Here is a 16487-nt window from a genome sequence, read left to right as displayed (position 1 = left end):
GGGACAGTCAGGAGGGAAAAAGTGGAGGCAAAGCAATGTTGCGGGCAGGGACCCACTTGGGGATGGGGATGGCAGTCGTGAGGAGGGGCGGAAAACCGGAGTTAAAGGTTGGAAAGAACTTGCTCAGCCTTTCGGTGCAAGCGCGCCAATGTCAACCTCCGAAGCTTCCCGGTGCGGGCACGAAAGGGTGCTGAGCGGTATACATAGCTCTCCATACACATTGGGAGCTCAGCGAGAAAAGGAGGGGGCGATGGCAGGCAGGTTCCGCCTCCCCCTGGCCCGCGTGCACACACGCGCCCACCGCGGCTCGGGCTGGCTGAGCGCGGGCGAGTGTGAGCGCGGGCGAGTGTGAGCGCGAGTGTGCGCACGCCGCGGAGAGCCTCTGCCCTCGCCTCGCACCCTGCTCAGGGCATCTTGAGAGCCTGGAAACGTGAACAGGCTTAAAGTATGGCATGTTGCAAAGATGGTTTCTGCCAAGAAGGTACCCGCGATCGCTACGTCCTCCCGGGTCAGTTTCGCCCTCCTGCACTTCCTGTGCCTGGCGGCTTGGTGAGTTCCCTGGGGTCCTGAGGCACAGGGGTGGAGAGGTGGCCAGCTCCGGGCCCCCGCTGGCCGCCGCCCCTCCCAGGGCAGAGCAGACCCTCGGGTCTCGACTGTAAGGTCAGGGGCCGCAGCTGGGCTTTTCTGTGCCCAAGTAGACGCAGAAAGCAGAAGGGGCACCGGATGCAAGAAGAGTGTGGGTTTTGGGGTGCGTGTGCACTGGGTGCGCCTTTCTTGACCATTTCTCTGTCCCCCATCCTTCAGATCTGCCTCCTTCAGCTTGGGGCAAGAGACTCTTTCCCTAGAAGATAAACCTGTTTCCACCTGTTCTGTGATCGATTCTTAAAACAACCCCTTCTGCCTTTTTTTTTTTTTTTTTCTTCTTCTTCCCTTTTCCCCCCCTTGCGTTTGCAGTTTAAACGAATCCCCAGGACAGAACCAAAAGGAGGAGAAATTATGCCCGGAAAATTTTACCCGCATCCTGGACAGCTTACTCGATGGTTATGACAACAGGCTGCGTCCTGGATTTGGGGGTATGAACGATTTCAAACGCTCACGTGTGTCCTGTCTGTCCCTCTCTCGGTCTGCCTGTCTGTGTATCATTAGGTATGCCTCGAGTGGAAAAATGAAAAATCTCTCTCTCAGTCTCTCTGTCTCTCCCTCCCTCCCCACCCCCCTTCCCCTTGATGAGACCTCTGACAAGAAGACCGCCCCCACCAGTACTTTCCCATCTCCCTGCCGCCTCAGAAGCTTTGCCTCTCCCCCACACTAATTACCTTCCGGGACCTAACTGCTGGGTGGGGGAGGTTGGAGGGAAAGAGTCAAAAATGGGAACTTGGGGCTCGGTTGCCCAGCTGCGCTGCACCCTGAGAATGGACTTCCCCTGCACCTGGCCAATTTGCTCAGAGCAGGTTGCACTTGAGGCAACTGATCCCAAGTCCCTTGTCCTCCCACGTGGTATCTGTCCCTCTGCCAAAACCTCGCCACCGTGTTCTACCTAGGACATGAATCTGGGGCACGAAGCTGCCCGCTCTGCTAGAGAACCCAGTCCTTTGCTGTTCTCCTCCACAGTGGGATGAATTTTTACTTTATTTGGGGAGATGGCATTTACTTCCCTTCTAAGACTTTGGAGTCAGAGCTGTTTCAGCTTTATTTCTTCCTTAGGTATTTATAATGACTATAACAGAGGCACATCTATTAACTGTACTGCTGCTCTCTTGCATGTTCATATTCTGTTCGCTTATATAATGAGAATCTATGTGGCAAGCATTGTGCTAGGCACCGTGTTCGCAGAATCTCAAGATACAATTCTGACACCCAAACACCCGTTCAGTCGCTCAGTCCAGTTCAGAGAGAACATATGACTTTACTCCAAGTGTGAGCTCAGGTCTTCTGACCACCAAGTCCCTGTTCTTTCCAATTACACGGAGTTAGTTGTGCACTGGGAAGTGAGCTGAAGAAGAAACAAGCTCTATCTTAAAGGAACCTCTTAGTAGTAGTAGCAGTAATAACAGTAATAACTACTAATATTGTATTTATTTATTTGAATTTTCATATATACCAGGCATTTTATAGGTATTACTGAGAGTAAGTTCTTACTATCCCCATTTTACAGATGAAGAAATTGAGGCTTGGGAAGTTAAGTAACCAGTTCAAGTTCACAGCTGGTAAGTGGCATGGGTAGGATGTGAAGCCAGGACAGGTTGTATATTTAAGAGACAAACCCATGAAGACTGAGGGGATATCAGATGGCATGTGGCAAGCATCACATGATATTAGCAGTGCAGAGCACATTAAGCTTCCTGACTTGAGTATGTGGAGAAAGTGAAAGGGAGCAAGACATTCCCATGATAGAGGACAGAATTAGATATGGTCTCAGGTTTGAAAGAATTATCAGGAGTAAAATAGAATTGGAGAGAGCAGAGCTGGATGATTTTTTGGAGTCTGATGAGTCTGGTTCTTCTCATTAAACAAATGAGGACACTGAAGATTAGAAATGGAAAGTGATTTATACAGGGACAGAGAACATAATGGTTGGCTGGAATCAGATCTTCTGATCCCAAACTTTTTCTGGATTTTATTGAGAAGGTTATAGGGGGTCGTTGAGGGTATTAATTGAGTTTTTGCATGTCGACAGTGATAAATCTGGATAAGAAGGATGAAAGATTCTCCTAGTTCTTCTCACATTGCCTCTCCAGGAGTAGGATATTCAGCCCTGCATTTGCCATCATGCAAATCTGAAAAGAGCCTTCCTTGCAGAAGTGAATCATTTATCAATGCACAATCTTTCACAAGTGACTGGGAAATTATCACTTTATGTTCAAAAAAAGAATTTTGTGGAGAATATTTCAGATGACGTTTTATCACTGAAAACTATATTATATCAATAAAAGAAGTTTTATCCTCCCATAAAGGTATTAAACATGACATTTTAAGTACAGAAAAAAAATAACAGAAATACCAGATCACATGAGTTTAAGTATTTATTAGAGAATTGATGTGCCTGAACATAAAGTGAAAGATTATAACTGAAGTGATATGGTTTTATTATCAAATGGCAGAAGTTGAAATAATATCTGCCCAATTGGTTATAATACAAGTATAACTCAAAAAGAAGAAGGAACCCATCGTAGATACGTTCCTTACACCAACTACCTTGTCCCATAATATTGTGTAGACAATAAAATGAATGAAGTTAATCTATGTAAGCCATGGCTAGATTCTGGCTAGCTACAGGATTGCTGAACTGTCTCAAGGGCATTATTAATCATCTTACTTGTCACTGCCAAGTGATCTGTATTACCTACCTGGAGATACTGTCATAGCTTTATGGGAAGAGGTTGGATTCACCTTACTTCAAGTGTTAGCAGTTACTTAACCATTAAAAATTTACACAATTTTTTTGGCTGTGCTCATAAATATTTGGGTAAACGTGATTAATTTTTTTGGAAATGGGTCATTCTCTGTAAAGGCATAGCATCCCAAATGTGGCAGGGGAATCGTAATTTTCACCTGCCCAAACCATGTAATCTGTTTACAGGATGTTGTAAATGAGCATCACTGAAAATAATAAGAAAAATACTCATTCTTAGCACAGACTCTTGGATACCACAAGTTTGGTCCCTTCTTTGACATTTCAATGCTTTGTGGAAAGTTTGGCACTTTAAAAATAAAATGAAAACAATTCAGACTTTGGTCAGTTTGCTATAAATACAGATTTACTTCCTGGTCCCTTTAATCCTACTTTGCTCTTTGTAGAGCATTTACTTTATATCTGTTTATACAACTTAGCTGTGTTCCATTTAAAATAAAGCTAAAAGCAAAGATTTGAATTGAAATTGGATGGTTTGTGATTGTTCAGTAGGACGGCAGGGGTTGGAATAGATTTGGAAACTAAATTACATATTTTTAACTCAGCGGCACAGCTTGCAACAGGGAAGTAAAAGGAACTGAAATCATCCTCTTCTTTTCATCCCTCCAGGGTCTCCTCTCCCTTGTCTCCCATGTTCTCCCATTGGAGAAGAAAAGGGGAAAAGGTGAGAAGGAGGCATGGTGAGAGAAGCCAGACTGGGACTTTTGAAGGGGTGTCGTTCTTTTGGCCTCTGACGAATCAGTCTGCTGTCATCTTGAAGTAGCTTGCACCCGCTTAGAAGTGGCATGCAAGTGTACCCTTCCATAAAGGAGCTAGAAAATCATTCCCCTGTGCTCTTAGCTGCTTTCAACACTGTTCTACGCCATCTTAAAAATGCATAGCTAAGGTATTAACCTCTAGGAGATAGCTTAGGAAGCCAGCCCTTAACCCCTTACATATACTGAAGGATCACACAACCCTTGTACATTTCAGTCTTTTGAGGCACATGATCTGGAGTAATAGATACTTCAACTAACGATAATTGCCTTGGATCATCTTCCACAACTTCCCTGAAATGGGAACGGACCATCAGGTCAGTTTTGCGAGCCTAGTGGGACTTCACGTTAGTGAGGTCCTCTACAGTTTGGAAACCTTTTTGCGTACAATTTTAATAAGATTCTCATAACAACACAAAGAGATAAGCAGGGTGGGCATCATCCCTATTTTAGAGGGGAGGCTGGGAAAAGTTCCAATGAATTGCTCTAGAACCCTGAAACTACTAATAGACCACCAATAGACCAGGCAGCTAGTCTATTGCTACATCCACTTCTAAAGCTTTCTTACATCCTTCTGTTTACCAAGAGTGAAATTTTCATTAACATACCTTTTTGTTCCTAAGTAGGTTATTAAAATAAGCAAAACTGCATTTCCCCCAAAGGAGCGAAATGAGAACTTTTATTCTAAAGCTCAAATAACATTTTAAAATGGAAAAGCAAATATGGAGAAGTATATATACTTAGGTAAATTTGGAATAAGTTCCCCACACAAATAAAAATATTCTTGCAATGTTTTCAAATGATCTATATCCTAGCCAAAATGCACTAACCGTGTGCTAGCCTTATTAATTGAATGTCTACAGAGAATAAATATGTAGACAAAAAGAACACCTCAAATCCCCAGGGCAACAGAAAAATAAAGCTTCATTCTCTTTTGATTTGTCACTGTCATTTAACATCCATTTGTTGAACCAATAGATATTGAGATCACTATGTATCAGGAACAATGTGAGGTTGTGAAGATATTATTCTGAATCAGACACAGGCTCTTGTGAACTTTAGAGCTGAACAGTGTAGAGAGATAAAAATAAAAAAGAAACAAATAACAAAATATTAAAAATAATGCTGTGGAATAGTCTAAAAGCATGCTAAGATAGAGAATTAACTGGGTAAGAGATCTATTTCAGATAAATTTTCAGATGGTGAAGAATATCTTGTAAGTTGAGCCCTGAAGGTGATGGATATGGAAAAGGTAAGCAAAAGCTGTTCTCAGGCAGGAAAGAAAGAAAGAAAGAAAGAAAGAAAGAAAGAAAGAAAGAAAGAAAGAAAGAGTAAGGATTCTAAGGTAGATGATAAGTTAGTGTGATTCAGACAGTGAAGGGAGTTTGGTGAAAAGCATTCCGGGAAGGTAGTATCAAAACAGGAAAAAGAATTTCACAGGTCCAGCTCCTTGTGGTAAGCAGAGGCCAGAGCAGGCAAGGCCCTTTGTAAAAGAGTTTTGATCCTTTTTTAGTGAACCTGGAAGCCACTGGAGTTTTTTCGGTGGAGGGAATGACCTGATATGACTCAGATTATAATGTGATCCCTTTGGTTGCTGCATAATAAAAAGAAAAACTTAGATACAGAGGCTGGGCAATATTGGAACAAGGAGACCAGCAAAGAAGTTAGATAGATTTAAGTGGAAAAACTGAGGTACATTTTGGAGGTGTAATTCAACAGATAATTGGAGATGGATTTCATATGGGTGGTAAAGGAGAGGGAGAAGTAAAAAAATGACTTCTAGATTTTTATTTTGAGAAAGTGGGTAGAGGATGGTGCTTTTTAAATTAGGAAGGAGGGAAGGAGGGAGAAGAGAGATGGGGTGAAATCAAGAAATCAGGTGTGGATATGTGAAGAATGTTAGAATAAATATGTGAGGTCCTAGTGGTTGTACATATTTGGATATCACAAAAGAGTTTTAACTGCAGATACACAAGAGTCTCACCAACATACAACACTATGAGAATAGATCCCTAAAATTGAGTATAGAAAGGGCAAGGAGACCAGCACCAAGCCTCAAAGAACACTAACAATTGAGGAAGGGCAGAAAACCTAGAATTGTCAGAGGAGGATGAATGTGATATAGGCACTCAGAGCCTGTGAAATTCTAGAAGTAAAGAGAATGGAATGTCTTAGGAAGGAAGGATGAGAAGCCTCTCAAATTCTTTTAAGATTAAGTAAGATAAGGCTAAACACATGGAGATGTTTCATTTCATTCACTTTTCATCAACTCCTTATTAATCATGTGATATGGGTCAGGCACTGTTCTAGGATGGCACCGAGAAATGCATTAGTAAACAAAAGAAATGCAGTTCCCTGCCTTCATGAGCTGACAATTTAGTGAAAGAGACAGAAAATGAGCAACAGAAAATAAGTAAAATATACTGTCCGAAGTCGATAACTGCTATGGAATATTAAAAAGCAGGGGAGGGGCTGTAGTTTTAATGAAAGTAGTAGGAAAAACTTCAATGAGAAGGTGATATTTTGAACAATGATCTTAAGTGGGTAAAAGGAGAAGCCACGTTTGGGTTAGAAGAAACACTATGTGTGAAACTGCGAAGCATGCAAGTTAGAGTTGCTGTAGTCAAGTTTAGCAGGACTGAGGAGTAAGAAGGGGTTGGTATGATACAAAAATGAGGTTGTGTAAAGCTTTGCAAGCTGATAAATACTTTAGTGTTACTTTGAGTCAGATCACAAGTGATTAGAGGGATTCCAACAGGGGCAAGTCCTAAACTGCCCAATTTTCAAAGACTCACGTTGGTTGTTGTAGTGACAAAAGCCGCTTAGGGGTCAAGGGCAAATGCATAGATGTTTTCATAATTAACTAGGTGAGAGATGATGGATGTATTGACCAAGCCAGAGGCATGGAGCTTGTGAAGTGGGAAGAAATGATCTGGTTCTGGCTAGGTTTCAAAGAGTTGGTCCACTAATGACAGCTAGAATGAGGAGTGTGAGAAAAAAAGGTGTCTGACACCAAAGTTTTTGACTTGAACACCTAAAAAAATAGAGTTGCTTCTGTGGCAGAAGCAGATGAGGGATGTGAATGAACAATTTGTATGTGGATATGTTAAGTCAAGATGCCTATTGGACATTAAGTGAAGATGAATCTGGAAAGCAGGATGATTGGTATGTCAATATATATGGTACTTAAAGCCATAAGACTACAGGGACCATAAGAGATTAAGGATGAGGGGTGCCTGGGTGGCTCAGTGGGTTAAAGCCTCTGCTGTCAACTCAGGTCATGATCCCAGGGTCCTGAGATCAAGCCCTGCATTGGGTTCTCTGCTCAGCTGGGAGCCTGCTTTCCTTGCTCGCTCTCTGCCTGCCTCTCTGCCTACTTGTGATCTGTCTGTCAAATAAATCTTAAAAAATAAAAAAGAGAGATTAAGGATGATATGGAAGAGGCACAGGTATAGAATTCTGAAGTCTCCAGTGTTAAGAGGTAGGGAGTTCACAAGAATCTCTGCCCCAAGAAGACTGAGGAGGGGGGCCTTTGACATAGGAGGAAAAATCTCAGAGTATGCACACTGGATGGTGAGTAAAAAGAGGAGGTGTGATTGATCATTCACTTCTTCTTCTTCTTCTTCTTTTTTTTTTTTTTTTTTGATCATTCACTTCTTAATGCTCCTGATAGATTGAGAAAGAACAGAAGATAAAATTGCATAAAATTGTTCACTACTTTTAGCAGTATCTACCTCTTCGCTGATTTTGACAGAGCAGCTTTGGTGGTGTGGTGAATGTAAAAATCTGATTGGGGGGGATGGGAGGAGCCTCTGGATTTTTGTACAGGGGAGCAGAGAAATGGGTGGTTACGTGGAGGGAGAAGTTGGATCAAGAGAGCTTCTTTACAAATGGGAGAAATTAAATTATTTTTTAAAGTCCATGGAAACAATGCTGTAGATAGGGAAAACTAGATACTGATGGAAGGAAGTTAAGTGACTCCGGAGCATGAAAGCCAGGTTACAATAGATGACAGAGTGAAAAGAAAGGGAACTCGAGGCAGTGTGTATGGATTTTTTTTCCCCCCGCTGGAAATTCAAAATGTGAAGGGGAAGAGAAAGAGGGAAGGTTGCCTTCTTTTAAGATTAGAAATATCAGAATACATCTGTGTACTACTGGAATAATCTAGTAGGGGATAATGTAATATCACAGTGGAGGGAAGGGATAACTGAAAGATGCCCTTGAGATGATAAGAGACTACAGAATCCAGAACAGAAATTTATTTTTTATTTACTTGGTATAGCAAAAAAGATGTACCACCACTGTCGTATCGTTGCATTTTCTTTAGGGCAAGGATATTTGGTGTTTCCCCAAAAAGGCACTGTAAAATCTAGATATTGGCTATTCATAACTTTATGGAGACGTAAATAATATTTCACTGGGCTGTTTGTTTTCTTTTAGGTGAAAAATACATCAACGTTCATTATATTATTTTCTAGGCCTTTTTATTGTGTTTCTTTTTAAAAGCTTCTTGTATACAGAACTGGGTTCTGAATTAAGAATACTTGTTTAACAATTACTCTCATTATTGGTCCATATGTGATTTTCTTTTGATCTGCCCACCCATCCATTGAACTGTCATAACCACAACAGTTAAGTCACTGAACTGCACAACGGTGACAACTTTTAGTCTGCTAGGGAGTCTCCCTCATGCTCTCCTCCTGTCTGCCCCAACCACACTTACCACCATTCTGAGTCTTTTTTAAATTATTTCATAGTTTTCCTTTGAATATTACTTTAACTCAACTTTTATTTAAATTTCAATTACAAAAATTTAGTGGTTTTGAACATGTTCTATATTAACTTTAGGTGTGTGTTTGTTTTTTTTTGTCCCCCACTTAATCGTGTATCGCTAAGATTCATTCTTGCTGTTGCATATTGCTATAGATCATTCATTGGACTGCTGTGTGATATTTCCACTTCATAGGAACCAGTTTATTCATCTTCTCTGTTGGCAGTAGGCATTTTGCTTATTTCCAAGATTGTGTTGCTGTGAATATTCTGGCCCAAATTTCCTGCTGTAAATGTGCAAAAGTTTCTTTTGCATATATATCCAGGAATGGATTTTTCTGGATCTTCATGTAAGTGGGAGTTCAACTTGATGAGATAATGCCAAACTGTTTTCTGTGGTGGTTTTACAAATTCAAACTCTCATTTACAATGAATATGAGATTCAGGATCCACAAAACCTTCAACCATATACATATACATACATATACATACATATATATGTATGTGTGTGTGCATATATATACATATGTATGTATATATATACTTGAAATGGTATTGGATTGTGAAATAATTAGAATTTTCTGATTTTGAATATGGTCAAACATCTTTCAAACCTTTATTGCCTATAAGAATTTTCCTTCTGTGAGGAGCATTTTTGTCTTTTGCTCATATTTCATTATTTTTTAAAATGCTCTTCTTATGTATTTAAGTACTTTAGTCATTTAAAAAGTTGACCTGGATTGATAGAAGGATCATAGGTCATAGGAAACACTATTAATATCATCTAAGTAAAACTTGATAGCTCTGTTTTTCCTGTGTTATCAATGGATATCTCTTCTTTGTCTATTCTGTAAGAAGGCTAGCATTTCTGTATTTTTAGTGACAAACAAAATTAGATATTTCTTTAAATATATCACTCAAGATTCCTTGTTGTTATTATATGTCCTAAGTACTTGATTTTTAGAAACACATCAGCTGTGTTTTGTAAGCCGTAGCTGGATGCATGATCTTAGGTGGCTGAAAAACCAAAAATATGTCCTCAACTGGGTAACTGGGGACACACTAGGAATAAGGATCGACATGTTTCAGTATTAGCAAAACATCTGAGGTCTTTCTCCTGGTGTTACAGCAAATTGGATACTATTATTGGTGGAAAAAATTAAATCGTTATATCCTTTGACCAAGTCCATACAACTGAAGTAAAGTTAGCAGTGGAAAATCATCTGACATGTTGTGAATTGTTTCTCTACTGTCCACTTAAGTTCAACTCATTAATAAGCTGGGAATATTCCTCTGCATTTCATCTCGGTAGTTTGGCTCTTTCTTTCAGACCCTACTGAAGATCACTGTGTTTGCCTTATAAAATGCCAACTATATTTTGGGGATTAAAAAAGCATTCCCCCATTACCAAAAAAGTATGATTTTTAAAATAAAATATGTCTTTGATGTTATACATTTATGAGAAGTCCTTCCAAGCCCCAAATTATCTGGTTTCTATGTAATTATGCTCTTAGTAAGGTTGATTTGAACATCCTAAACAGTAGTGTTAGGGGAAGCGTCTCTAAGAATTATTCTTAATTACATAGCGACCATTATTCATAGAAAACTGATTTATTGGAAACCCATTACATTGTGGCCTGAGATTAGTTCTGGGAAAGGATACAAATATAAATAAGACACATTTTCTGCTTTAATCAGGAAATATTTTTAGCTTAACTGGTATAACAAATGAATCCAAGTAATTTTTCTTTTTGGGAAGTTTTAAATCACTGGTGGGATGATATTAAGAACACAGACATGTAGATATTCACCACTTAGTATGTGCAAAGCATTATGCTAGTTGAGAAGTTCAAGAGAGGATTAAGATTTTGTCTTTGCTGTTAAGGGAAGAAAGACAGACCCAAACAGGCTATACTAAGATAAGAACAAAGGCATAGAAAGAGCTGCAAGAACATAGCTCAGAAATTAGGCATAAATAAAATTTAGGAAATTTGGATATGGCGTATTATGTAATAGGCCATTACATAAGTAATTAACTACTGATTTATTATTTAATTATATCATTACCATAGTAAAGCTAGAATGTACTTGGAAATCAATCCAAGGGGTTATAATTCTGGCTCTGGCGTATGATATTTAAACTCTGTGAGCTCAGTTTCCAGATTCAAAAAATTCTCATGATAATATCACCCTTGGAGTGTGTTGTGAGAATTAAATGAAATAGTGTATGGAAAGAGGCTAGTAGCCCTCCTGGCACATGGGTAGGCCTTCAATAAATAGAGTTATTATATCTCTGCTCTTTTCTCTTTGGGGAAAAATCTTTTTCCCTGTGAGCAGTGACACACCAGCACACCCCGTGATCTGTTAACCTCCATCCTTGTTGCTGCATTCCTAGTGTAGGCCATCATCATTTCTCAACTAGGCTGGTAAGACAGCCTTTTATAAGAGCCCTTCCTCTACACTTGCTCCTCTATAATTTACTGTTAACAACTGCCAGCGTGATTTTATAAAGAATATAATTCAAATCATATAATTTCCTTACTTCAAACTCTTGATGGCCTTCCAATGATTAAGGGATAAAAATCAAACTTCCTTATAGCCCAAGGCAGAGCTGAACTGAGTATCAGAGGGAGAAAACTTTAGGAAAGAACAGAAGAAAATTGTTTCTTTTGTATTTCTGTATGCTTTTGCTTGGGAGGCCATTATAAAATGCCACAGACAGAGTAGCTTAAACAATAACAATATCAAAGTGTCAGCAGGCTTGGTTTCCTCTAAGTCCTCTCCTTTGTTGTGGATGGTTATCTTCTCTGTCTTCACATGGTCTTTCTACTGTGTGATTTTGTGTCCTAATCTCCTCTTCTTTTAAGGGCATCAGTCACATTGGATTTGAGTCCATCCTAAAGACCTCATTGTAACCTAATTTCTTTTTTTAAAGACCCTAATTCTAAATACAGTCATATTCTGAGGTACTGGGCATTAGGACTTCAACATATGAATTTGGGAAGAACATAATTCAGCACATAACAACCTCTCCATGTGTGGTCCATCTGTCACCAGGATTTCTATAAGTTTTTTTTCCATGTAGTTTTAACAACTGTCACTAGAACGTGTATTTTAAGTATGTTGCTTAAAAGATGCCCCTTTAGGGGACACCTGGGTGGCTCGGTGGGTTAAGCCTCTGCCTTCGGCTCAGGCCATGATCTCAGGGTCCTGGGATCGAGTCCCACATCCAGCTCTCTGCTTTGCAGAGAGCCTGCTTTCTCCCCTCTCTCTGCCTGCCTCTCTGCCTATTTGTGATCTCTCTCTCTCTCAGTCAAATAAATAAATAAAATCTTTTTTTAAAAAATGCCCTTTTAGAATATGGACTCAGGAGTAGGTCTCTGCCCACCGACTGGTTTTCATTCTGTTTATGTGACTTTCATTTCTTATCATTCTCTTCCTTACCTGCTTTGTGCCAGCCTCACTGGCCTCTTTTTTATTCCCTGAACACAGTAAGGTCTCTCCTGACTCTGAGCTTTTATCCTGCAGTACTTTATTCTTGGAATGACAATTCTCTCTGTTATTCCAGTGGCTCATGTTTACCCTCCAGGTCTCAGTTAAAAGTTTCCACTTTGAAGAGTGGCTCAAAAATCTAGGTTTTCCCAGCCTCTTACTCCATTACCAGCCTGATTTGTACCTCTTATGAATAAAAAGATTCTTCCATCCAATTTATTTCTTTATTATTTACACTCAAACTCTTCTAATAGCATGTTAACTCCCTGAAGCAGGGAATTTATTTATTTATTTATTGTGTTTAAATTTATTTTATTTTTCAAATTTTTATTTAAATTCTAGTTAGTTAATGTGTAGTGTAATATTGGTTTCAGGAGTAGAATTTAGTGATTCATTACCTACATATAACACCCAGTGAGACAGGGAACTCCTAAGTCTTGGTTACCACTCTAGCTCCAGGGCCTAGTACAGTACAGAACTTGATACTCAGCAGGTGCTCACTCAGTGAATGTTTATTGAGTGGGTGTCCAAATGAAATCTCTCTTCCAATCACATATTTTTAGAATCTCACTTAATCTCAAAGACGATCATGAAAAACAAATACTGAACAATGTCACAAACAAACTAAACAATACGAAGATTGTAATTCCAGACATAAATATTTTTCCAAGAATCATTAAGAAAGTATTATATAAGAATTGGAAAATACCCATTATTATCATGGAATCACTGTAACTACAAGACTTAGCATAACCCCACACACCTTAAAGTAAATTTGTAAGTAAAAATATCATTGGCCTAATTCCTCTTATATACTTCCCTTAATCCCATTGAACACTTAATACACAGTAATAATATTTTACAGGACATAGTTGGGTAAATACTATTCTAGAAATCAGATGAACACAGTCTGTAAACTAGAATAAAATGAACTGCATCACCTAAGGAGTTGCTAGAAATGCAAATTGCCAGGCTCCACCTTAGACCTACTCAATCAGCAGGGCTAGTGTGGGGGCCCAGCATTGCTGCTTTAACAAACCTTTGGGTGATTCTGATCCATGAAAGTTTGAAAACTACTGCCCTAAATTGATCTTTAAAGTAATTTTTGATTCTCAAATTCCAAATAAAGCAGAAGATCTTGAAAGAGGAGAGGAAAAATTGAAACAAGAGGAAAGCAGAGAAGGAGACAAACCGTAAGAGTCTCTTTTTTTGTTTTAAATTTTTAAAATTTTTTATTTTTTATAAACATATATTTTTATCCCCAGGGGTACAGGTCTGTGAATCACCAGGTTTACACACTTCACAGCACTCACCAAAGCACATACCCTCCCCAATGTCCATAATCCCACCCCATTCTGCCAACCCCCCTCCCCATAAGAGTCTCTTAATCTCAGAAAACAAACTGAGGCTTGTTGGAGGTGAGGGAGGTAGGAGGGATAGGGTGGCTGGGTGACAGACATTGGGGAGGGTATGTGCTATGGTGAAAGCTGAGAATTGTGTAAGACTGATGATTCACAGACTTGTACCCCTGAAAACAGTAATACATTGTATGTTAACAAAAAATTTAAATATATATATATATACATATATATATATGAAAAAGTAAAGTAACTTTTGAATTCTCAAGAATCTTATCAAACAAATGGTTCAGTTGTCAAATCATTTCAGGACATATGCAACCTTAATTATTTTAAGTAACTTATTTTCTCTGTTTTCCAAAGGTGTTGGTTTTTTTTTTTTTTTTTTTTATTAAAAGCTAATGTTGGATTATTTTATTTTTTTTTTTTTTTTTTTTTTTTTTTCCAAAGGTTTTTTTTTTTTTTTTTTTTTTTTTTAATGAAAGCTCATGATGGATCAATTTAATCTATGACTTTTCTTTCAGTATACTTACAAAGGATATATTTTTCTTAGGATACTTATTTAAGAAAGAATTCTCTCATTCTTCTTCAAATTATTTTTCTTCCTGAGGCTCATTCTTTGTTCTATACAGTGAGAAATATTCTGATTCATTTTTATGAAGACAACTTTAAACCAAGGGCATTAAGCTATACCAACTACCCTTCCTTTCTCTGCCCCCCGCCCCTTGGCATAAATCCAATTGCCCAACCAGTATCCAAAGGAAATAACCCATCTTGATAACAGATGTTATTCTTTCCAGTATGGATTATCTAGCTTCTGGCCAAACAATGTTATAAACTATCATTTAAATGGTATCCAAGAGGGCAACAATTTTTTTTTAATTTTTATTAGTAATAAAAAAGGTATATATAATAACTACTATCATTACTGAGTGCATTATATTCTAGAGACTGGGACAAGTCATTTACATTTATAATTTCAGTTAATATTCATTAAAACCTTTACCTCTCAGGATTCATGGCTTGACTAAGATTATATTTAAAAAGTGTTTGAGCCAAATTTAAATTCCATAGTTCCGGATTTTAAGCACCATGCTAAACCCAGATTGTGGAAATCTTCCTTTGTCTAAAACCTGTGTCACCCCCATGGTCAAGATGCCCCCACCTTTTTCTTCTGCCAAACACACCTATGTGTTTGTTTCTGAACCAGTCTTATTTAGGCCTGGGAAAGAATCTCAGTAGTGGCCATTATCAGAAGCAAAGAGAAACTACTACTTAATACGAACTCTTGTAAGAGAGTCACTGTGTTCAGGGTTTTGTATGAAAAATTTCATTTGATCCCTATCAACAGTCTTGCCTATATCTGAGGTTGCTGCTTCTGAGAGGTTCAATAGCCTGCCCAAGATGAAATGGCTAGTAGGTGGCAAGAAGTGAATAGGTCTGACTTGTAGGAGAGTTAATCTTTGATCTCAGTCACCAGTGGATGGTCTGCTGATTGTTAAAGGTGACCTGAATCATTTCTGGGCTTAAGTTATTTCCCAGAATTGTCAGCTCTCCAAAGATGCATCCCTTACAACTCTTAGGGTTTGTCTCCTCACTCTCCTAGCTACATTTCCTCTTTTTAACAGCTCAATGGCTGATCAGATGATGGACTATAAAAAATTACAAAGGCTGAAAGCTTTTTTTCCCCTGCACTGCCTGTCATAACAGTGCCCGGAGGTAATGTGTTTTTGAAGAAGCAAGGTTCCCCTAAGTAACTAGGGTGGTATTTTTTTGTTTGTTTGCTTGTTTGTTTTGCCTATAAATAAACACTGCTTTCTGGTTCTGTTGTTCTTTTGTCTACTTTTTTTTTTTTTTTCCATTTTTGGAGAGATGCATCATCTCACTGAAAATTTAAGATCCCTATAAAAACATGATATATCATATCTATATTTATTCTTTATCCTCCTTGCCTATAAAATTGGTAATTTTTTTCACTCATTTACTTTATACCTACTAGGTCCTGTTACAGAAGTAAAAACTGATATATATGTCACCAGCTTTGGACCCGTCTCTGATGTTGAAATGGTAGGTACTTAGGAAATTCAATGTACCTCTTGAGGTTTGAAGAAAACATTCAGAGGAGAGGGCCATTTATATTTTAATATTTATTTTGTCATTAATTACACACAGCTAGCAAGTCAAAGAACCGCCTAGTTTCAAAAGTTTAAAAGGAGTAAGTCATTTAATTTGCATTTTGGCTCTAACATTTAACTATTTTTTGGTTTAGAGTTATTCTCACAAAGAAAACTTTCCCTATTACTAGTCTCCATGGCACAAACTTTTATGTAGTGATGTTTTCCCTTTAGAAAATTATTGAGGAGGAGACAATTGAAAAGTGTAATTAGTTTTTGTATGAAGCTATACTGTTCCCCTAATCATGTTTAGTATTACATGTTAGCCCAATTGCTCACTCTCTGTGCCCACCCCAACCCCTTCTCCTCCTGCCTCTCTCTCATGCTTCAAGAAGTTAGAACATCAAACACTGATCAGGATGAATTCATCCATTCAGTTGTGCCTCTAATAGTAAATATATGCAGTTTAAAGGTCAGAGAGCCAGCTTGACCTTTCTTCCTTGACCTGAAGCTCTTAGGTTAACTTTAAAAAATTCTGTTAATATATAATTGGTTTTTTAAAAATTTTATTTTGTCTTAGAGATGC

General features: G+C 38.5%; 1 protein-coding gene across 1 annotated transcript in view; it reads left to right on the top strand.

The window, feature by feature from the left end:
* The first annotated feature begins 252 nt into the window (after positions 1–252).
* GABRA4 (gamma-aminobutyric acid type A receptor subunit alpha4) overlaps positions 253–16487 on the top strand; it is a 67418-nt gene continuing 51183 nt past the window's right edge. The window contains exons 1-3 of the mRNA XM_059396122.1: positions 253–549; positions 955–1073; positions 15787–15854. Of these exons, the coding sequence (XP_059252105.1) occupies positions 464–549; positions 955–1073; positions 15787–15854 (273 nt within the window). The 5' untranslated portion in view covers positions 253–463. The remainder of the gene's footprint in view (positions 550–954; positions 1074–15786; positions 15855–16487) is intronic.

Source organism: Mustela nigripes, chromosome 1, assembly GCF_022355385.1.
Source record: "Mustela nigripes isolate SB6536 chromosome 1, MUSNIG.SB6536, whole genome shotgun sequence".
NCBI lineage: Eukaryota > Metazoa > Chordata > Mammalia > Carnivora > Mustelidae > Mustela > Mustela nigripes.
The sequence above is the reverse complement of the archived record's forward strand: the minus strand, read 5'-3'. Positions and strand labels throughout refer to the sequence as shown.